The 15807-nt window shown below is 38.7% G+C and overlaps 2 protein-coding genes across 2 annotated transcripts; both read left to right on the top strand.

The window, feature by feature from the left end:
• The first annotated feature begins 551 nt into the window (after positions 1–551).
• camk1gb (calcium/calmodulin-dependent protein kinase IGb) lies at positions 552–11947 on the top strand. The gene is made up of 13 exons (XM_085444223.1): positions 552–790; positions 2679–2790; positions 6053–6178; positions 6360–6434; positions 6531–6669; positions 8107–8230; positions 8370–8445; positions 8646–8758; positions 8846–8924; positions 9907–9994; positions 10362–10711; positions 10799–10897; positions 11033–11947. The coding sequence occupies exons 1-12, from the start codon at positions 667–669 to the stop codon at positions 10854–10856; spliced, it is 1464 nt and encodes a 487-aa protein (XP_085300349.1). The 5' UTR covers positions 552–666; the 3' UTR covers positions 10857–10897; positions 11033–11947.
• A 2683-nt stretch (positions 11948–14630) lies between these two features.
• Positions 14631–15513, top strand: g0s2 (G0/G1 switch 2). Its single transcript, XM_085443762.1, has 2 exons — positions 14631–14716; positions 14847–15513. The coding sequence occupies exon 2, from the start codon at positions 14865–14867 to the stop codon at positions 15216–15218; it is 354 nt and encodes a 117-aa protein (XP_085299888.1). The 5' UTR covers positions 14631–14716; positions 14847–14864; the 3' UTR covers positions 15219–15513.
• Positions 15514–15807: the final 294 nt, after the last annotated feature.

Genomic DNA, 15807 nt, shown 5'->3' with positions numbered 1-15807 from the left:
CAATAGGTCCACTTTAATTAATCATTAATATTTTACAGGTAGACAAAATGTTTTGAAATGTTAGCTCTACATCCAATTGAACTATTATCTAATTTTGCAGACAAAACTTTAATTTTGACAGGTCACTCATACACCAGGATATTATTTATTACACTGGCAGTAACTTATTTTAATTTAATATTGCTAATTAATTAAATCGTTAACCAATGTATAACTAATGTATATACCAATATTTAGTTTGTTGCTGAAGTCTTTCCTCTTCATTGGTGTCACAGAGCTGCAGAAAATCCACTTTCATTCAGCATTTAAACACAACATTAAAAAGACTCTGCATAACAACCATAACCTGTGTATAAAGCTTTTATAAATTGTCATATTTTTTTTTAAAATTATTTTATATTGAGCATCATCAAAAATTAGTCGTCATATATTTTAAAATACAGCCTACTTGCTTGTCGTGAGCACGGCGTGGGCTGTTTTACATGAATCGTGCTGTTTTACAATAGGAGGCCGTTTCTACGCAGGAAGCGCAGTTTTCTATAAAACCTGAAACTGTGTGGAAAGATGTGATGCAGCGGCGGCAGCAGCGAGTGCACCAGCCTCAACTGTGCCACAAGTCTCAATGAGCACCTGTGAGACTCTCCGCCCCTCCCATCGACTATCTTCATGGATGTAATCTCCGACTTAACAACAGGTACTTGTAAGGTCCCAGATAAAGTAATCTCCCCAGACCTCGCTGAGCTTTTGGCAGGAGAGTCAGAGCAGAGCTCCAACCGCGCAAAGTCTCTAGGTAAGTCTCAGTCAGCGTGCTGATGAATGAACCTCTTCTTTATTAAATTAACTATACGTCTTCAGATGTCTCACACTACAGTAATTACATCTAAAGAGCTGCAGATTGGAGATTTTTTCCGGCCTAGGATGAGGCAGAGGACCAGTGATGTGTAATTTATATTCTGCGCGTAAATTGGGTAGTTTTTAAACGTCCTGCATCTTGAATAGATCTGTCTTGAGTACATTTATGTGTGTATATTCAGAAGTGTTTCTGCTCAGGCGTGGCAGATGTGTGCTTCAAGCTTGATCTGAATATCTGATCATCCGCCTGTTTGCCGCAGAGTGATCTTTCCACGGATGCCGCAGCGAACTTGGTTCAGCTGTTGGTATGATGCACGATGCTGTATCGCGAGGCACCGCACGGGACATATCTGCTGTCATTTACTGACAGAGGAGCCTGTCTCCGTGCTGCAAGTCACGTCATTTATCGGTGTACCTATGCGTGAGATAACGTGGATTTTCTCTCCCACCTTTTTTTTTTTTTTTGCACGATGGCAGAAACGTGTGGCTGAGCTTTAAGCGTGAAGTTGATGAATAAATGACAAAGATAAGGTGAAAGTTTTCGTAAAGGGAACCGGATGTATTAAAATGTAAATCACTGATGCAGGTTTTGACTTTGCAAATTAGGTTTTGCGTGGCTGACTGTGGTTTTGGATCCACCTGCTGAGTTTTATGTTGTGATCTGTGCTGTTAAAACAACAACACACGCTCAGGATGAAAAGAAGTACTGCAGGGGAGGAGTAAACAACAGGAAACCCCTTTCATATCAGATCCTCTGTGCTCATCACTGTCTACATATGTATTTATGTATATAAATCTGGACACTGGATTATTAGAATAAATATGTTTCTGAGCTTTAGGTTTTGGTAAATTTGCATATGCACTGAATTGAAACTGTTTTTTCTGCTTTATTTATTCATATAATTTATGTTTTTATACCACTGTCAGCAGATACCACTTTAGCAATAGTATACTTAATTAATTAAGATATATTGTCACATTTAAAATAATTTGTTCTAGGCTGTTCTAAGTTTTTTTTAGTTTTTTTTTTATTTTTTTTTTTTTTTACCTGTGATGGTGTCAGGTATACAGATCAGGAGTTAATCCATTATATAAGAGAAAAGGGGGCAGGAAATCAGACTGAGTAACTTGTCCTTCTAAAGTGTTCCTAATCCTCCTCAGTACATTGAGTTCTACTCAACAAGTCATTCTTGTTTTAGATGCTCATCATTTGAGAAAATACAATCATTTTTCTCATTATACTGAATATATTCCTGAGCTGCAAGGTATTTTCTTTTCTAAAAAGTTTCATTTACAACAGTTATAAAGGTTAATTTCTTTTTCAAATGATTTTTTTTTATGTCAGGAAACAAAAGTGACACACTAGTCTCACATTTCATTCCCATTTGCTTTTAGATTGTGTATCAGCCTTGTTGATACACAGCTTTATGATACAGCATCATGTGGTGCTGATGTGGGCCAAGCCCGGCATAGCTTTACACCTCCCTGTGTGCTAGTTACAGCGCGGATTAGTGCGCTAACCTTTTGTCAGCCAGACAGAGACCGGCTGACAAAAGCAGTCTCACCGGCTGCTCCCACCTGTAGACAGTCTGAGCAGCTCAGCAGACGCGTCAACCTTCATAGCTGCTTTGTTAGGACTTTTCAATAATCCCAGATGACTTTTTTGTTTACATTTACAATGACGAGGAAGCCTGTACACTGAGCCTGGATGGTTTTTGTTTGTTGCAGTTGTATGCAAATAAACTAAGGAAACAAGGGCAATGTGGATCTTTTCCTTTGAGTGACATCTATTCTTCTGTCTTTTGCTTTTCCTTAACATCAAAAAGAATTCCCTGGCAAAGCACCTGCAGACATGGGTCGTCAAGAGGCCGACTATGTGTGGAAGAAGAACACTGAAAACATCCAAGAGGTTTTTGACTTCATGGAAGAGTTGGGATCGTAAGTATCATTTAACTCACTGTAAGATGACTTTGATTAAAGTTTAAAAAATGTTTAAGTAACTGAACAGTTTTTTGCTTCCCTGGCGAATGCTTTGCACCATTAGATGGTTTATTTTACTGATACTGATGTGAACTGCAGTGGCTGGCATGATAATAGCCATCAGCATGCTGTTTGAATTAGAGGACAGATTACTGATTTGATTGGATTAACATGCTAAGGCTTACTGTACTTAAGTATTGGCAGCAAGATGCTCTAACTGTTAGACAACTAGGCTGATTTTCCAGAGGGATCCAGGCTTTGGCATCAGTGCAGCAGTTCATTCACAATTTTTTTTTGTAATTTTTTAAATTTGCTAATCATTGCTTTTTAGTTTTTATATGCAAACAAAACAGAGGAAAATGTAAATATTTGATTATAAATCTGGCACAAATAATAAGACAGTAGAATCGTTATTGAGGTCAGGGGTTCTCGAAGTTTTCATGACTGAGTGCCAACATATGATGGAGACTTGCACAGGAAAAATGTGATAATGTGATAACGTGATATTCTGTGCCGGGTTTAAACAATTAGTGAAGTGACTTTAAATGAAAAAAAGCAGCAGTATTTATCAAAGTTAGGACAGTTTAATTTTCTATGAAGGGAAGAACAGAGCTGGAATTAATGAGAAGTGCTTCCAAGAACCGCTGGCACATTTGCAATTAAAAAATAAAAACTAAATAAGAATCCACCTAATGTTATTGCTTTCTAACGTCTAACTTTGTGCTGTACACATTCAGTCGACACTCGCTCACCTGCGCTCACCTAATTTTTGTCACGGCGGTGATAAAAACCAGTGGCAGTGTTGAGTATTTTGCAATAGACTGGAGAACTACTGGTGAGAGACTAACATTAAATCATGATGTAAGCTAGAGTGCTGCCAGAGTGAGAAAATAGAGCTTACTGTGCTGAGGGCTGAAGAGGCTGCCAAGAGGTTTTATCTAACACATCATCAATGATTGGACCGTGAAGGAGGCAACACCCTCCTGAGCAAAGAGCGTTATCTAATTTGGTTCAGTTCAGTTCTGTTGGTCTACAGCAATTACTTTTATTCCCCCCAAACAATTTGAACACCCAAGAGTTTCACGTAAAAGTGGGAAAACAAGTTTTAAAATTACTTGTAATGCGGTTATTTCTGTGGCACCTCCCCTAGAAGAGAAGACAGATTGGATTACTGCTGTCTGAGCCACCCAGTAAGTTTGCTTTCGGTGAACTCTCTGAATGATGCCTATTCCCGGGTGAACATTTTCGTTTTTTTGTGTTCTGTCACAATAAAAGCAAGAGACTCCAAAAGGGACTGGAGATTTTGCAGTCTTTCCCACTGGGCCTCATCAGACATTGTGTAAACAGCATCCTAATGGTTTCCTGGAAATAGGGACTGAGTTTATTCGGGGTTAAGAAGAACCACCAGAGTGCATTGAAAAGCAGTGCGATTTTAGTCTGTACTGAATTCTAAGCACTCAGATTCACACAGTCGGGTGAATTCTTGCAATTTCTGATCGCTCCTAATCTTTTTGATCATGGTTGTTGCTTAGCTTTCATTTTCAGGTCTTGACCGGCAATTTTTCTTGAAAGTCAAAGTATTTTTTTCAAGTAGGTCCTTGGAACAAAAATCAAAGCAATTCAGGGAAAGTAGTGCTATAATGGGAAAGGGACAGCTTGTTCCTGACTGCCAAACTGAGCTGGAATTAGAGTTTATATGAACGTGGGAAAAGTGGTCTGCCGATAGTTCTTGACATCTGCCTGTGACCTGACCTACACATGGTCCGTTGCTGACCTTCTGTGCCTGGAGCCTGCCACCGTTTCCTTTGCGTCAGGGATAAAGCACCTAATCCACCCAGTAGAACAACTATTCCCAGACAACGCTGAAGATAGCATGGACACAGGAGCACAGCGCACAATAATAAGCCCCTGACATGTGAATTGTTAAGTCACAGAGGTCCTTACAAGAGCTTAATTAAACCCTTTGATATTGCTATTTCTGCCCTGAGTTGATTTTAAATTAGATGGTCTCTAAGAAGTCCGTATCAGAAAGTTTCCTTTCCTAAATGATGTAATACGACAGGGAGAAAAAAACAAAGTCATTATTGACGGTTACACAACAGAAGCCTTTAAAGTCTTTAAATGCAATTATGGACTAAATGTTTTTCTGGTGATCTTGTTTATACAGTAAATTAGAATCAAAACCTGTATGCGCAGTTAGTTAGCTTAGCTCGACTTTTACAGCTTTAGTATTTATCTATACAAAAATACATATGGTTTATGGAAGGCTCCACACTATTCACAGTCTCTGCAAATTCAGCTGCTTATCTCAGTTTCCAAACTAAGCACAGCTAACCAGCTCTTTATCATTTATTCAACATAAACCATTTGCTCACGTTTACAGCAACCTTCAACTTGACGTTGCCCACCAGAGACGCTTGTGAGAATGCATGTATGTAGATGTATCATGTCAAACTGGACATAAATAAATATGCCAACCTCATAGTACAGTAAGTGAGTATGAGTCAATATGAGCCAGTATAATCAGTATGAATCAGTATATCCGATTGTACTCCTGAGAACAGCACAGGTGAATACACAGCTAGAGAGTAGGTGTTTGCATGCTCAATCCAGGGAGCTTAGTCACCTAAACCAAGCAGAATGTTCCAGTACTGAGAACACATCTGTGTGAAGTAATGTGAGAGAGGACATCTTTGTCTGACGTTTATGTTCTTAAAAAGAAAAACAAACAAAATAATGGAAATGAATGTTCCAGTCTCATCTCCTAACTCTGCAGGAAGAAAACAGCCTATTTCCCAATGTCCTACTAACCCTGCAGCACTTCCTCATTCAGGAAATGGGACTTGCATTATTATATTTTAAATCATAAAGAAAATAAAATAGGATGTGTCATTAATTAAAAAATAATGTGTTTAAAACATGAGCCCTTCAAATAAAAGTTGGCTGAAAACCAATAACATTTAATGTATGCACAAATTGAGAAACTGAATGAAGCAATAGCTTCTCCCAGTTGCACGAGAGCAATATAAAAGTAGACACACAGGAGTCCAATGTTCTGTGTTGTTAATGTGCCCATGTTTTATTAACAACAGCCCTCTAGTAATAAGCGAGAAGGCTTATTTCCCCTTACCAAGGGAGACTTTGTGTGTTGTTTCAAAGCAATCAGTGAAGGCATCATCAGTAATGTATTTTCAATATGTGTTTATGTGTTAATGAGCAGTGGGGCATTCTCAGAGGTTTACATGGTGAAGGAGAAGAAGACGGGAAAAAATTTCGCCATGAAGTGTGTGAAAAAGAAACAGAAGAGGGATCTGAATCTGGAGAATGAGATCGCTGTGCTGCGAAGGTAATTCACATGTGAATTTTTATGAGCCTCCAGCTTTCATCTCTCAGACGTGAGCACAGGAGGAGGATTGCCATTGATGTCGGGTTTTTTTGGATGTTGTTTGGGTTGAAAGTATGTGGAACTTTGTGATAGGTATAAAAGCAATGTCATAATGAAAGCATCATGTTATTTTTTCAAACAGAATTAAACATGAGAACGTTGTGGGGCTGGAGGATTTCTATGAAAGTCGAACGCATTACTATCTTGTCATGCAGCTGTGAGTATTCCAGATTTTGTGTCCAATATTATCAAATTATCACCATAAAAGGAAAAGGAGCATATAGTTTTAATGCTGGCGGTGGCTCTGTACCAGGGTTTCAGGCGGTGAGCTATTTGACCGTATCCTGGATCGGGGGGTGTACTCAGAGAAGGATGCCAGCAGAGTGATTCAGCAGGTGCTGGAGGCCGTCAGCTATCTGCACCAAAACGGAATAGTGCATCGGGACCTGAAGGTATGGCTGATAATATCCCAAACACTAGTGAAATATATGGTTTTTCTCCTTTACATCACATTTGACTCATTTGTATCATGCTTACTCCTTAAACCCGAGGGTACATTAGATAGAAAGATACACAACATACAGTATTATAAAGAAAAGCCCAACAATTTGCCTTCTTGACGAAGCACTTTGCAGCATAATGGAGACCTCAGGGGGAAATTGGTTGGGATAAGGTGACAGAGAAAAGGGAAAAGATGTCCATGGAGAGATGAAAAATGATATGGTGTTTGGCTGGCTGATGGGACTTTTAACATCAGGAACATTTAGCTTTAAAGACAGATATATACACTCAGAGGAAAGAAACAATAATGTGCAATAGCAGGATCTAAATGAATGATATACATGTGGAGGAGACATTCTCCTTACATCATGGGAAATCCTCCAGCAGCCTGAGTCTTTAGCCGCAGGAGAGAGGATTTCTGAAGGCTCTGCCTGCCATTGTAGTTTCTAAACTGGAGGAACCACAATTAAACCTGCTCTCTGACAGCAGTTCTAAAGTGGGACAATATGCTACTATGAGGACTTTAAGACATGTTGAAGCAAAACCAATTCAGTGCTTCACAGGGAGCCAATGAAAAGAATCTAATATGGGCAAATGAAGAGAATCATTTTAGCTACTAACTCCATTGTGTGGCTCAGCTGGAGACTGCTGCAGCCGTTAGGTAACAAGAAATTACAATAGTCCAGCCTAGAAATAATAAATGGCCTGATTAGTTTCTCAGTGTCACTCTGAGACACAGTATTATGCAGGTGAAAGAGGGCCCTCCTGGAGACTTTTTATGTGCAGGTTAAAAGACATATGTTGGTCAAAAGTGAGCTTTAAGGGTTTAGTGGTGCTTGGAACTGAGGTACTGGCATTCATAGAAACTATCTGGTAAGATGGTGTGTTAGAACCGTAAAAGGTAATGAATTACTGGATCTATAACTATCAGCTTATTGATGGAACAGCCTGGCAGAGCCATTGTGACTTATCCATCTGGTAATTATCCATACCTGAATATCATTTACAGGGTCATATGTTGAAGGGGTTTTTAATTCTTAGCTCATCAGAAAAACTAACTTAACCTTTGAGAGAAATTCTTAGAGAAATAATTTGACATAGTTGACATTATTTAGCATACAACTAAAGAGCGGTTTTACCTTTGCAAAACAGTAGGTACCCCAAAGCTCAACTGTTACTTGAAGTCCAGACCTCATTAATCATATAGATAATACTGCTTTGATTTTTTCCCCCTCTTGCTTTGGCTTAATTTACAATATTATCACTTTGACAGAAAGTAAGATATTAAGAATTTGTTCCACCACAGGTGAAATAACTATTTGAGAAGTTCTTCATTGAGGACATCAGTGTGTGAACAGCTCTTGTCCCTCCTTTTTTCCCTTGTGCAGCCCGAGAACATCCTGTACTACAGCCAGGAGGAAAACTCCAAGATCATGATCAGTGATTTCGGCCTGTCGAAGATGGTAGACAATGGCATCATGTCGACAGCCTGTGGCACCCCAGGATATGTTGGTAAGAAAACATGTCATTCTAGAGGAATAATCTCACACTCGCTGAGTTAGACCCTCAGAGTGGGTCATACTGCATGTTACCGATGCTTCACGAGCTTTTGAGCAATCACTGATATAGCTTTAAAATTTTCTCTAACCAGCTCCTGAAGTTTTGGCACAGAAGCCCTACAGCAACGCCGTTGACTGCTGGTCTATCGGAGTCATCACCTACATCCTGTAAGTAGAAAGCTATTCACCACCTGCTCCAGATTTTTCTCTTAGTAACAAGACGATCAGATTAAAGGCCCCAGCTGTGTCTTATGCAATGACACAGTTACCTATATACAGAAAAATGGAGCACATTGAGTCCATGCATGTACCATGTAGGGGATTTTTTTCACAGATGCTAAATGTTTGTATTTATTTGGTTTTTTCAGACTTTGCGGTTACCCCCCTTTTTATGAAGAAAGTGAGTCACGGCTCTTCTCCAAGATCATGAAGGCACAGTATGAGTTTGACTCACCATTCTGGGACGACATCTCTGAATCCGGTAATTACACTGAAAGATGGCACACACCGACTGTGTTTCTAATCAGCGTTGTCTAAGCTCTAATGTATCTATTGTTTTTTTCTGCAGCCAAGGATTTTATTCGTAACATGATGCAGAAGAATCCCAAGATGCGCTACACTACAGACCTAGCGCTCAGACATCCATGGTGACTACCACTCATACACTACACTTGTATTATGGAAACTTATTATGCTCCTTTCACCCATGTTGACATTTTTTGGACTTTTTGGCATTATTTATAGTTTACTGTAATCCTTTTTTATCTGACAATCAGTTCATTCACAGTCTTCAACAAGACAATTTAGCATTTTCTCTCTTTTTATCAGATCCTCTATCACATTAGGGACATTTGCTCTCACTGACATGACCCAATGCCAAAAGCAGACAAAAAAACAGCATTTAAACCTCATTATTTGAGATTCTGATCATATTTAATATGAAAACCCACCCCAAAAGTTGATTCTGTTCATTAGGACGTAGCGTTTTTTACAGTGGGAGAAATGTTTCATTTGCCTAATGACTGAAATTAGCACCATTGAAGGAACAATGGGCTGGGAGTTCAGTTCCTTGATCATTAATATGCAAATTCTAATGAGCATTGATCAAAGACCACTGATCAATGGCCATGAGTACCATTTGCAGAGAGTTGGGGAATGGCTGCAATCAAACCTGCAGTCCGCTGAAACTGAAGACATCACTGAAGACGCTACGTCCAGATAAACAGAATCAACTTTTGGGGATTTACTTTCCTGGATGATTGAGCATGCATCAAGACATGAAAACCCACCATTGTACCAGTATAGTTGTGACAAAACAATAATTACATATTATCTTTTATTAATGACTCCCTTTTTGTAATATAAGTACATATTTTGTGCAATATAGTAGCATGTCTCGAGCAAAATTCACAACTGTCACTGAATTATTACGTTGTAACAGTTAATGTGTAATAGTCCATAAAATGTCATCTAAGCCTGATCATAAAATAACTTTCTACAATTAACATTTTAGTGGCACTGCACACAGGAGGCATCAATCTTCCTGCCCAGCACCAGTTACAAATGCATTCAGAATTAATCTCTACCTAAAATAAATTTAAGCTTTCTGTGCCGTCATTCGTTTTCCAGGATTATTGGGAAGACAGCTCGGAGCCAGGACATCTACTATTCCGTCAGCGTTCAGATTCAAAAGAACTTTGCCAAGTCCAAGTGGAAGGTTAGTCTGCACGGATTTCTTGGCTTCAGTGTGGTAACCTTACTGAAGACCTGCAGTTTATAGTAGATTAATCGGGTGCCAACCTAAATCCTTCCTGGCCAGGGAGACTTTAATAAGATACTGTTTAGTAATCGAGGGCACTAAGGGCTGATGTAGTGCATACACTGCCTAGGAAATCAAATGCACTTGGCTGCTCAGTGGTAAAAAAGAAGAAGAAAAGATCCTAAAATATGAATCTATAATTTATCAATCAATGATAAATGAACAAGACATTTCATTTAATGTCTACTCAATATCACCATATATAAGGACATCTAAAGTGAAGCTAGGCTATTTTTCAACCTCTTTTTTATATTCGCTTTTACAGCAAGCCTACAATGCTGCTGTTGCCATCAACCACATGAAGAAGCTGCAGCTGGCCCACTCAGAGCAGGTCCTGAGGCAGGCCAGCATCCCAGACATCAGGGTCATCGACGTGTCCTCCCCAACGAAAAACCGGAAACATCTTGATCCAGACAAGGTTGAGCCCAAGGTGCCAGAGGTCAACGGGAGTGTGCAGGGGACACATCACATGTCCTTGCCCACAAGCCATGTTGAACTAAAGAGCCACTGCCACCCACTGAAGACCAGTCAGAGCCATTGCAGTGCACAACACGCACCTACAATAGCTGAACAGGGAAAGCATGTGTACCACTCAGAGCCTGCCAACCTGAATGGGTTTGTAGCTGTTTTATATCAAATTGTGACCTTTGACCTTTTGAGTTTATAATATGACTGACTAAAACATTTCTCTTTTGCTTTTAGATACGGTAAAAAAAACAATAATAGCAAGACCATAACTGGTGTTTGCGCCATCATGTGAAAGCTGCACAGAGTTTACATGGAAATAAAACATTTTACCTGGTAGGTACACTTAAAGCATGTGGATATAATGAACAAATACATTAAACTGTTTTTAAATTACACTTTTATTATTAAACTACAGTTTAATGGTGAAAAATTTATTTCTCACCCTGAATGTATTTCTGCCCTCTACAGGTCAGTGTTGCTGTTTTGACCCAGCATACAGCTGGTTTGCGTCAGCAGCTCCCAGGTACTGAGAACGACAAGTGGTTGATTCAAGCGGTGTGGGAGATCCACAGTCTGTGTGGAGCATTTTATTTTGGAGAGAGTGCCTAGGAAGCTTCCCCAAAACCACACCAAAGTACACAAACCACAACGAAACTCACACGCTCAGATGCACGAGTCTCATTTTTAACCAGAACATTTTTGACAGTATTCAACAGAACTGTGTGATCTAGGACGGAAAGCAATGGATTAAATGGGCTCATCTCTAGCCGGGCTTTGCATGAATATCCATGTTGTTTATGGTGACGATGTTCCTGACCACTGGTTTTTGATGGGGCAGAAGTCAGATCATCCGAACACTTTGTGTTCATGGTTCCATGCTTAAAATAATACACACAATGACGTCAATGACAATTATTGTACTTGAAGAAAACCGCATGCTTACTGCATCCAATAAGCCATACTGATGTAATTTAATATGGTAAAGTTGTCTCATATTTTTGTTACTTTCTTTAAGTTAATTGTTTCGCTAATTTATTTTTTTAATTATTTGCTTCTTTTTTTAAAAAATAAAATAAAATAGAGCAGATCAAATTCAAATTTGAAATAAAAATATATATAACAATGTATATTTAAACAAACCTATCATTAACAGTGTAAATGCCACAAGTATATTCATTAAATGCCATAAACCTACTAGAACTTTTACATTCAGGTAAAGTCTATTGTTAGAAATGTTTATTCACTTATTGTAAGCGGTTTACTTTGGGCAGTCTGCTGTTTGTCTTGGTATGTGCTTTGTAATGATGGATTTAACATATATTCATGTTATATATGTATTATGCTGGGAATCCTGTATACTCAAAAATAAAGGATCTGCATTTGTTTTGCTGTGGTTGTTTTACCTTCACTCCTGGTAAACAAATTAATGGTAGACTTTGCAAAATTAAATTAAGCTATTGCCAGTACATACACTAGCTAATCAATCACAGTATAATCAGCAGGCAGCTCAATGCATGGTCAAGATGAGAATACAAAGCAAGGTGATTTGCAGTAAGTTACTTTGAACGTAGCATTGTTGCTTGTGCCAGATGAGTTGGTCTGCATATTTTACAAAATACTGATCCTTTTTAGCACATTTAGCACCACATTGAATCCTGAAGCTGATGGGCTACAGCAGCAGAAGGCCACACTGGATCCCTGCCAGGTAGGCAACAGGAAACTCCGGCTACAGTTTGAACAGGCTTTGTTCAGACGTGTTTACTTTCTAATAATAGATTTTTTCTTCTTCTTGTTAATTTCTGCAACTTTCTGCAAACTTGCATGTTATTAAGCATCACCCTAATATAAATACACCATATTTGGGACTCATTTAACCTGAGCTGGTAACCTCAGTTAATCTAACCAGCAAGCCAATTAGCAGGCTGTACTTCTGTACTTCAGCCTTTCCAGCACAGTCAGGATTACAAGGAGCAGCGTACTTAGAACAGCACGTTCCAGACGGAGTAAATTAAGCCAAGTAAGCCAACAGATACAAAACATGTCTTTGTGACCAGGTTTAAACAGCTTTTATTATAAGATGTGAATAGGAGTCAAAAGCTGAGAAATGTATGTTGACTTAAAGGGTGCTTTAGATTATTATTCATTTCACCCCATTTATGAATTTCCTGCAAACACTGTGTTACAGGTAAAACACTCACTATTAAAATCTCTGAAATAAAAAAGTCACTGTGTGTGTAATTTTCCTTTCACATATAAACATTTTAAATACTGTGGATCTAAACTCCTTCTCCCCTTAGCTCCTGTTGAAAGAGTTTTCACATCCACATTTGTCATAAAACTTCCCCCTCAACCACAGCATGGTGCCTTGGTGAAGTCCAGAATAGAGACAGACTGTTCATTTCAAGCAGAAGTGACAAAAAAATGGAGCAAAGGTCTCCAAACAGTCTCAACATTTTCCCAGCAGAGGCAAACATAAATGCCCAGAGCTGAGTTGCTCAAAGAGGAACATTATCGACTGCGTAATTATTGCGTTATTACCTGCAATATTTTAGGCAACTCTGCAATCCAAAAGTGGACAAACGGGGTGAAAGGTTGTCCCTGGATTAGCTATGAAGAGTGGAATCAGTGTGGATACTTTTTAGCATTTTCTCCTGTATTTTACTCTGACCTGATGTATTAGTATGAAATTCTTTACATAGAATCTTCACCTCCATTTTCAGTTCAAAATCTCAAAGTACTGAAAAAATAATGCTTTATCAAATCAAATCAAATCACTTTTATTGTCACATCACATGTGCAGGTACATTGGTACAGCACATGTGAGTGAAATTCTTGTGTGCGAGCTTCACAAGCAACAGAGTTGTGCAAAATACAAGAATGGCTACATCTGAAACTAATAAATATATGTACAATATATAATAGTATATGCATTTCTGGATGTGTATACTAAATATTTTTCTACGTGTGTGTGTGTGTGTGTGTGTGTGTGTGTGTGTGTGTGTGTGTGTGTGTGTGTGTGTGTGTGTACACATAGTTTACAAATTAAATAGAGTAAACAATTAATAAAATATATAAAAATATACAGAGTTGAGACATTACTTTAATGTAATGTCATGAGTAATCTGTATAACTGCTGCATTTTACTTAGAGAATTATATTAATATGCAATGTGACAGTTACAAAACTAATAATAAGTGTAACTTATTTGGTCACTACCAGCACAGCTAAAAGTCAAACTGGATAAAATGTTAAGCACGATTCATCTGGTGTACAGATGTTGAAGCAATGTGTGGTTGTCATTTTCACTCAGTGATGATGTCTCTGTGACAAAGATCAGACACATTTCCCAACTCGCTACTCTTCTCTCGTGCAGCAGGGAACTGGTTCAAAGTGCAGAGAGTTTGAGACACGTACACACGCATGTACTGTCAGCATTTTGGACAGATTTAGGTACAGGAGCAGAGCAGCTCAGGACAGCATGATTTGGGGGATTCTATCTACCCTTATCTTCTAATGAGGCTTATCTATTGCTGTTCAATAGGGGGTATTCCATGTGTAACCAATACTGTTGTCAGACAATAACTATTAACCAATAAATGGGGCTGGCTTTCCACAGCCTAGCATACTCTTATTGGACACTAATGAAGCTCTCCTGATAAAGATCAATATGCATGGTAACAAAGCACAAACCCAGGACTGTTGTTGTTCAGTGGTCCGTAACATGTTAACTGTCTGAATGTTAACATCCTTTATTTATTTATTTTTAACTTTTCTTAAACAGTGCCTGTGTGTGCTTGAAGAAGTTAATGAGTACCAACTAATGTTGCAAAGCATTACTTACTGTCAGAACAATATAATGTTTACTGCATGAACTGCACATGCAGAGTTCAGGCAACATGTCACATCACATGCATTTCATCACATACAGGGATTGGATGTGTCTGCCCTTTTACCCAAACAAGTTCTAATCTCCAACAAAACAATTGGAGTACAAGTGGCCTCATGAATATGCATTGTGTCCCCAGTGTGGGCGTTAACCTGGCCCTGCTTGGGTTTAAATATGCAGGCTCTGCCTTTGCCTCTGCCTGCAAAGCCTGATTACTCAGAACGCACAGAAAAAGAGAATAAGAGAGTTTGTGCGTGTGCTTCGACGTAAGTATTATTCTCTTTTTTTGTGGATAGTAGAATTTTTGCATTTTAATTAAATGGATTAGTTGTCAGGAGTAAATCTTTGTTCTCTTTACAGAATATCTGGTTACAATTGTTCCTTTTCTTTTAACAGACTCATCGACAACACAATATGGAAAACTTTGGCGAGATCATCCCATTTGCTAAAGAAATGCTGACACAGAGGCCCAGCCGGAGCATGCTGAAGATCTACATGCTCGGCTCTACTCTGGCAATGCTTGGCATGGTCGGGGGACTGGTAGAGATGGCTTTCCTGCCCTTTGTGGAGAGAGATACTGAGGAGGATGAACCAGCAGAGCTTATCATCCTGAAGAAGAAGGAGAAGAAGCAGGTGCTGAAGCCACACACTGCCTCTGCTGATAGTGAAGTTGCTGATGTGGTGGATACAGTAATGCCCGAGGAAAAAGCCAAATATCTTTTGACTTCAAGGCGGAGAAGCTCAGCCAACCGCTTACATGCTTCTTAAAGAAACTTTCTCCTCTTCACATAAATGGACACTAGAGATGATGGTAATGTTGGTGAATCAAGTCATTGTGCGGAAATGGCCCATTCATTATTTCAAAAATTGGTTAAATGTGCAGTTTGCTCCTGTTGACTGGGTAAAAAATGAGATGAGATACAGTGAAGACTGCGGGTTACAGTAACGTTGGCTGCTGGGCAGCAGATATTTGTGAATGTGATGTGATAGATGTGATGTAAAAGTGGAATGTGTGTGATTAAATTTGTTTTGCACCCCAATAAAAATATATTTTTTTCTCCAAACAATTGTCTCAGACTATGACTTTAATATAATCTGTGGGGTAGGTTACTTCAAAGAGCGGACCTCATGTTATAATTAGCAAAAAGAGAGAAAATGTAACTAAAAAGATGCAACTGATCTTTTAATCTCATTTTTCTTCATTTAATGCAATAATTTTAGAACTATGACTGGAAAATATATTTTAAAAAGTATCACAAATACCTTTTTCCAAGTACTTATTTTGTATTACAAATAACTAAAAGCCTGTTATATTAATTTTACAGCAGAGGATTTTCACAAATTAGAAGCAAGTTGA

The sequence above is a fragment of the Copadichromis virginalis genome, linkage group LG20 (genome assembly GCF_057382275.1).
Source record: "Copadichromis virginalis isolate Kocher_CV1m ecotype Utaka linkage group LG20, C_Virginalis_male_GT1.1, whole genome shotgun sequence".
NCBI lineage: Eukaryota > Metazoa > Chordata > Actinopteri > Cichliformes > Cichlidae > Copadichromis > Copadichromis virginalis.
Note: the sequence above shows the minus strand (reverse complement) of the source record. Positions and strands in the feature narration are given on the sequence as shown.

Coding starts and splice junctions, on each gene's coding strand:
- camk1gb (XM_085444223.1), top strand. CDS start 667: ATGGATGTAATCTCCGACTTAACAACAGGTACTTGTAAGGTCCCAGAT. Junction 2,791..6,052: donor TTCATGGAAGAGTTGGGATC/GTAAGTATCATT, acceptor GTTAATGAGCAG/TGGGGCATTCTCAGAGGTTT. Junction 8,925..9,906: donor CTAGCGCTCAGACATCCATG/GTGACTACCACT, acceptor TTCGTTTTCCAG/GATTATTGGGAAGACAGCTC.
- g0s2 (XM_085443762.1), top strand. CDS start 14,865: ATGGAAAACTTTGGCGAGATCATCCCATTTGCTAAAGAAATGCTGACA.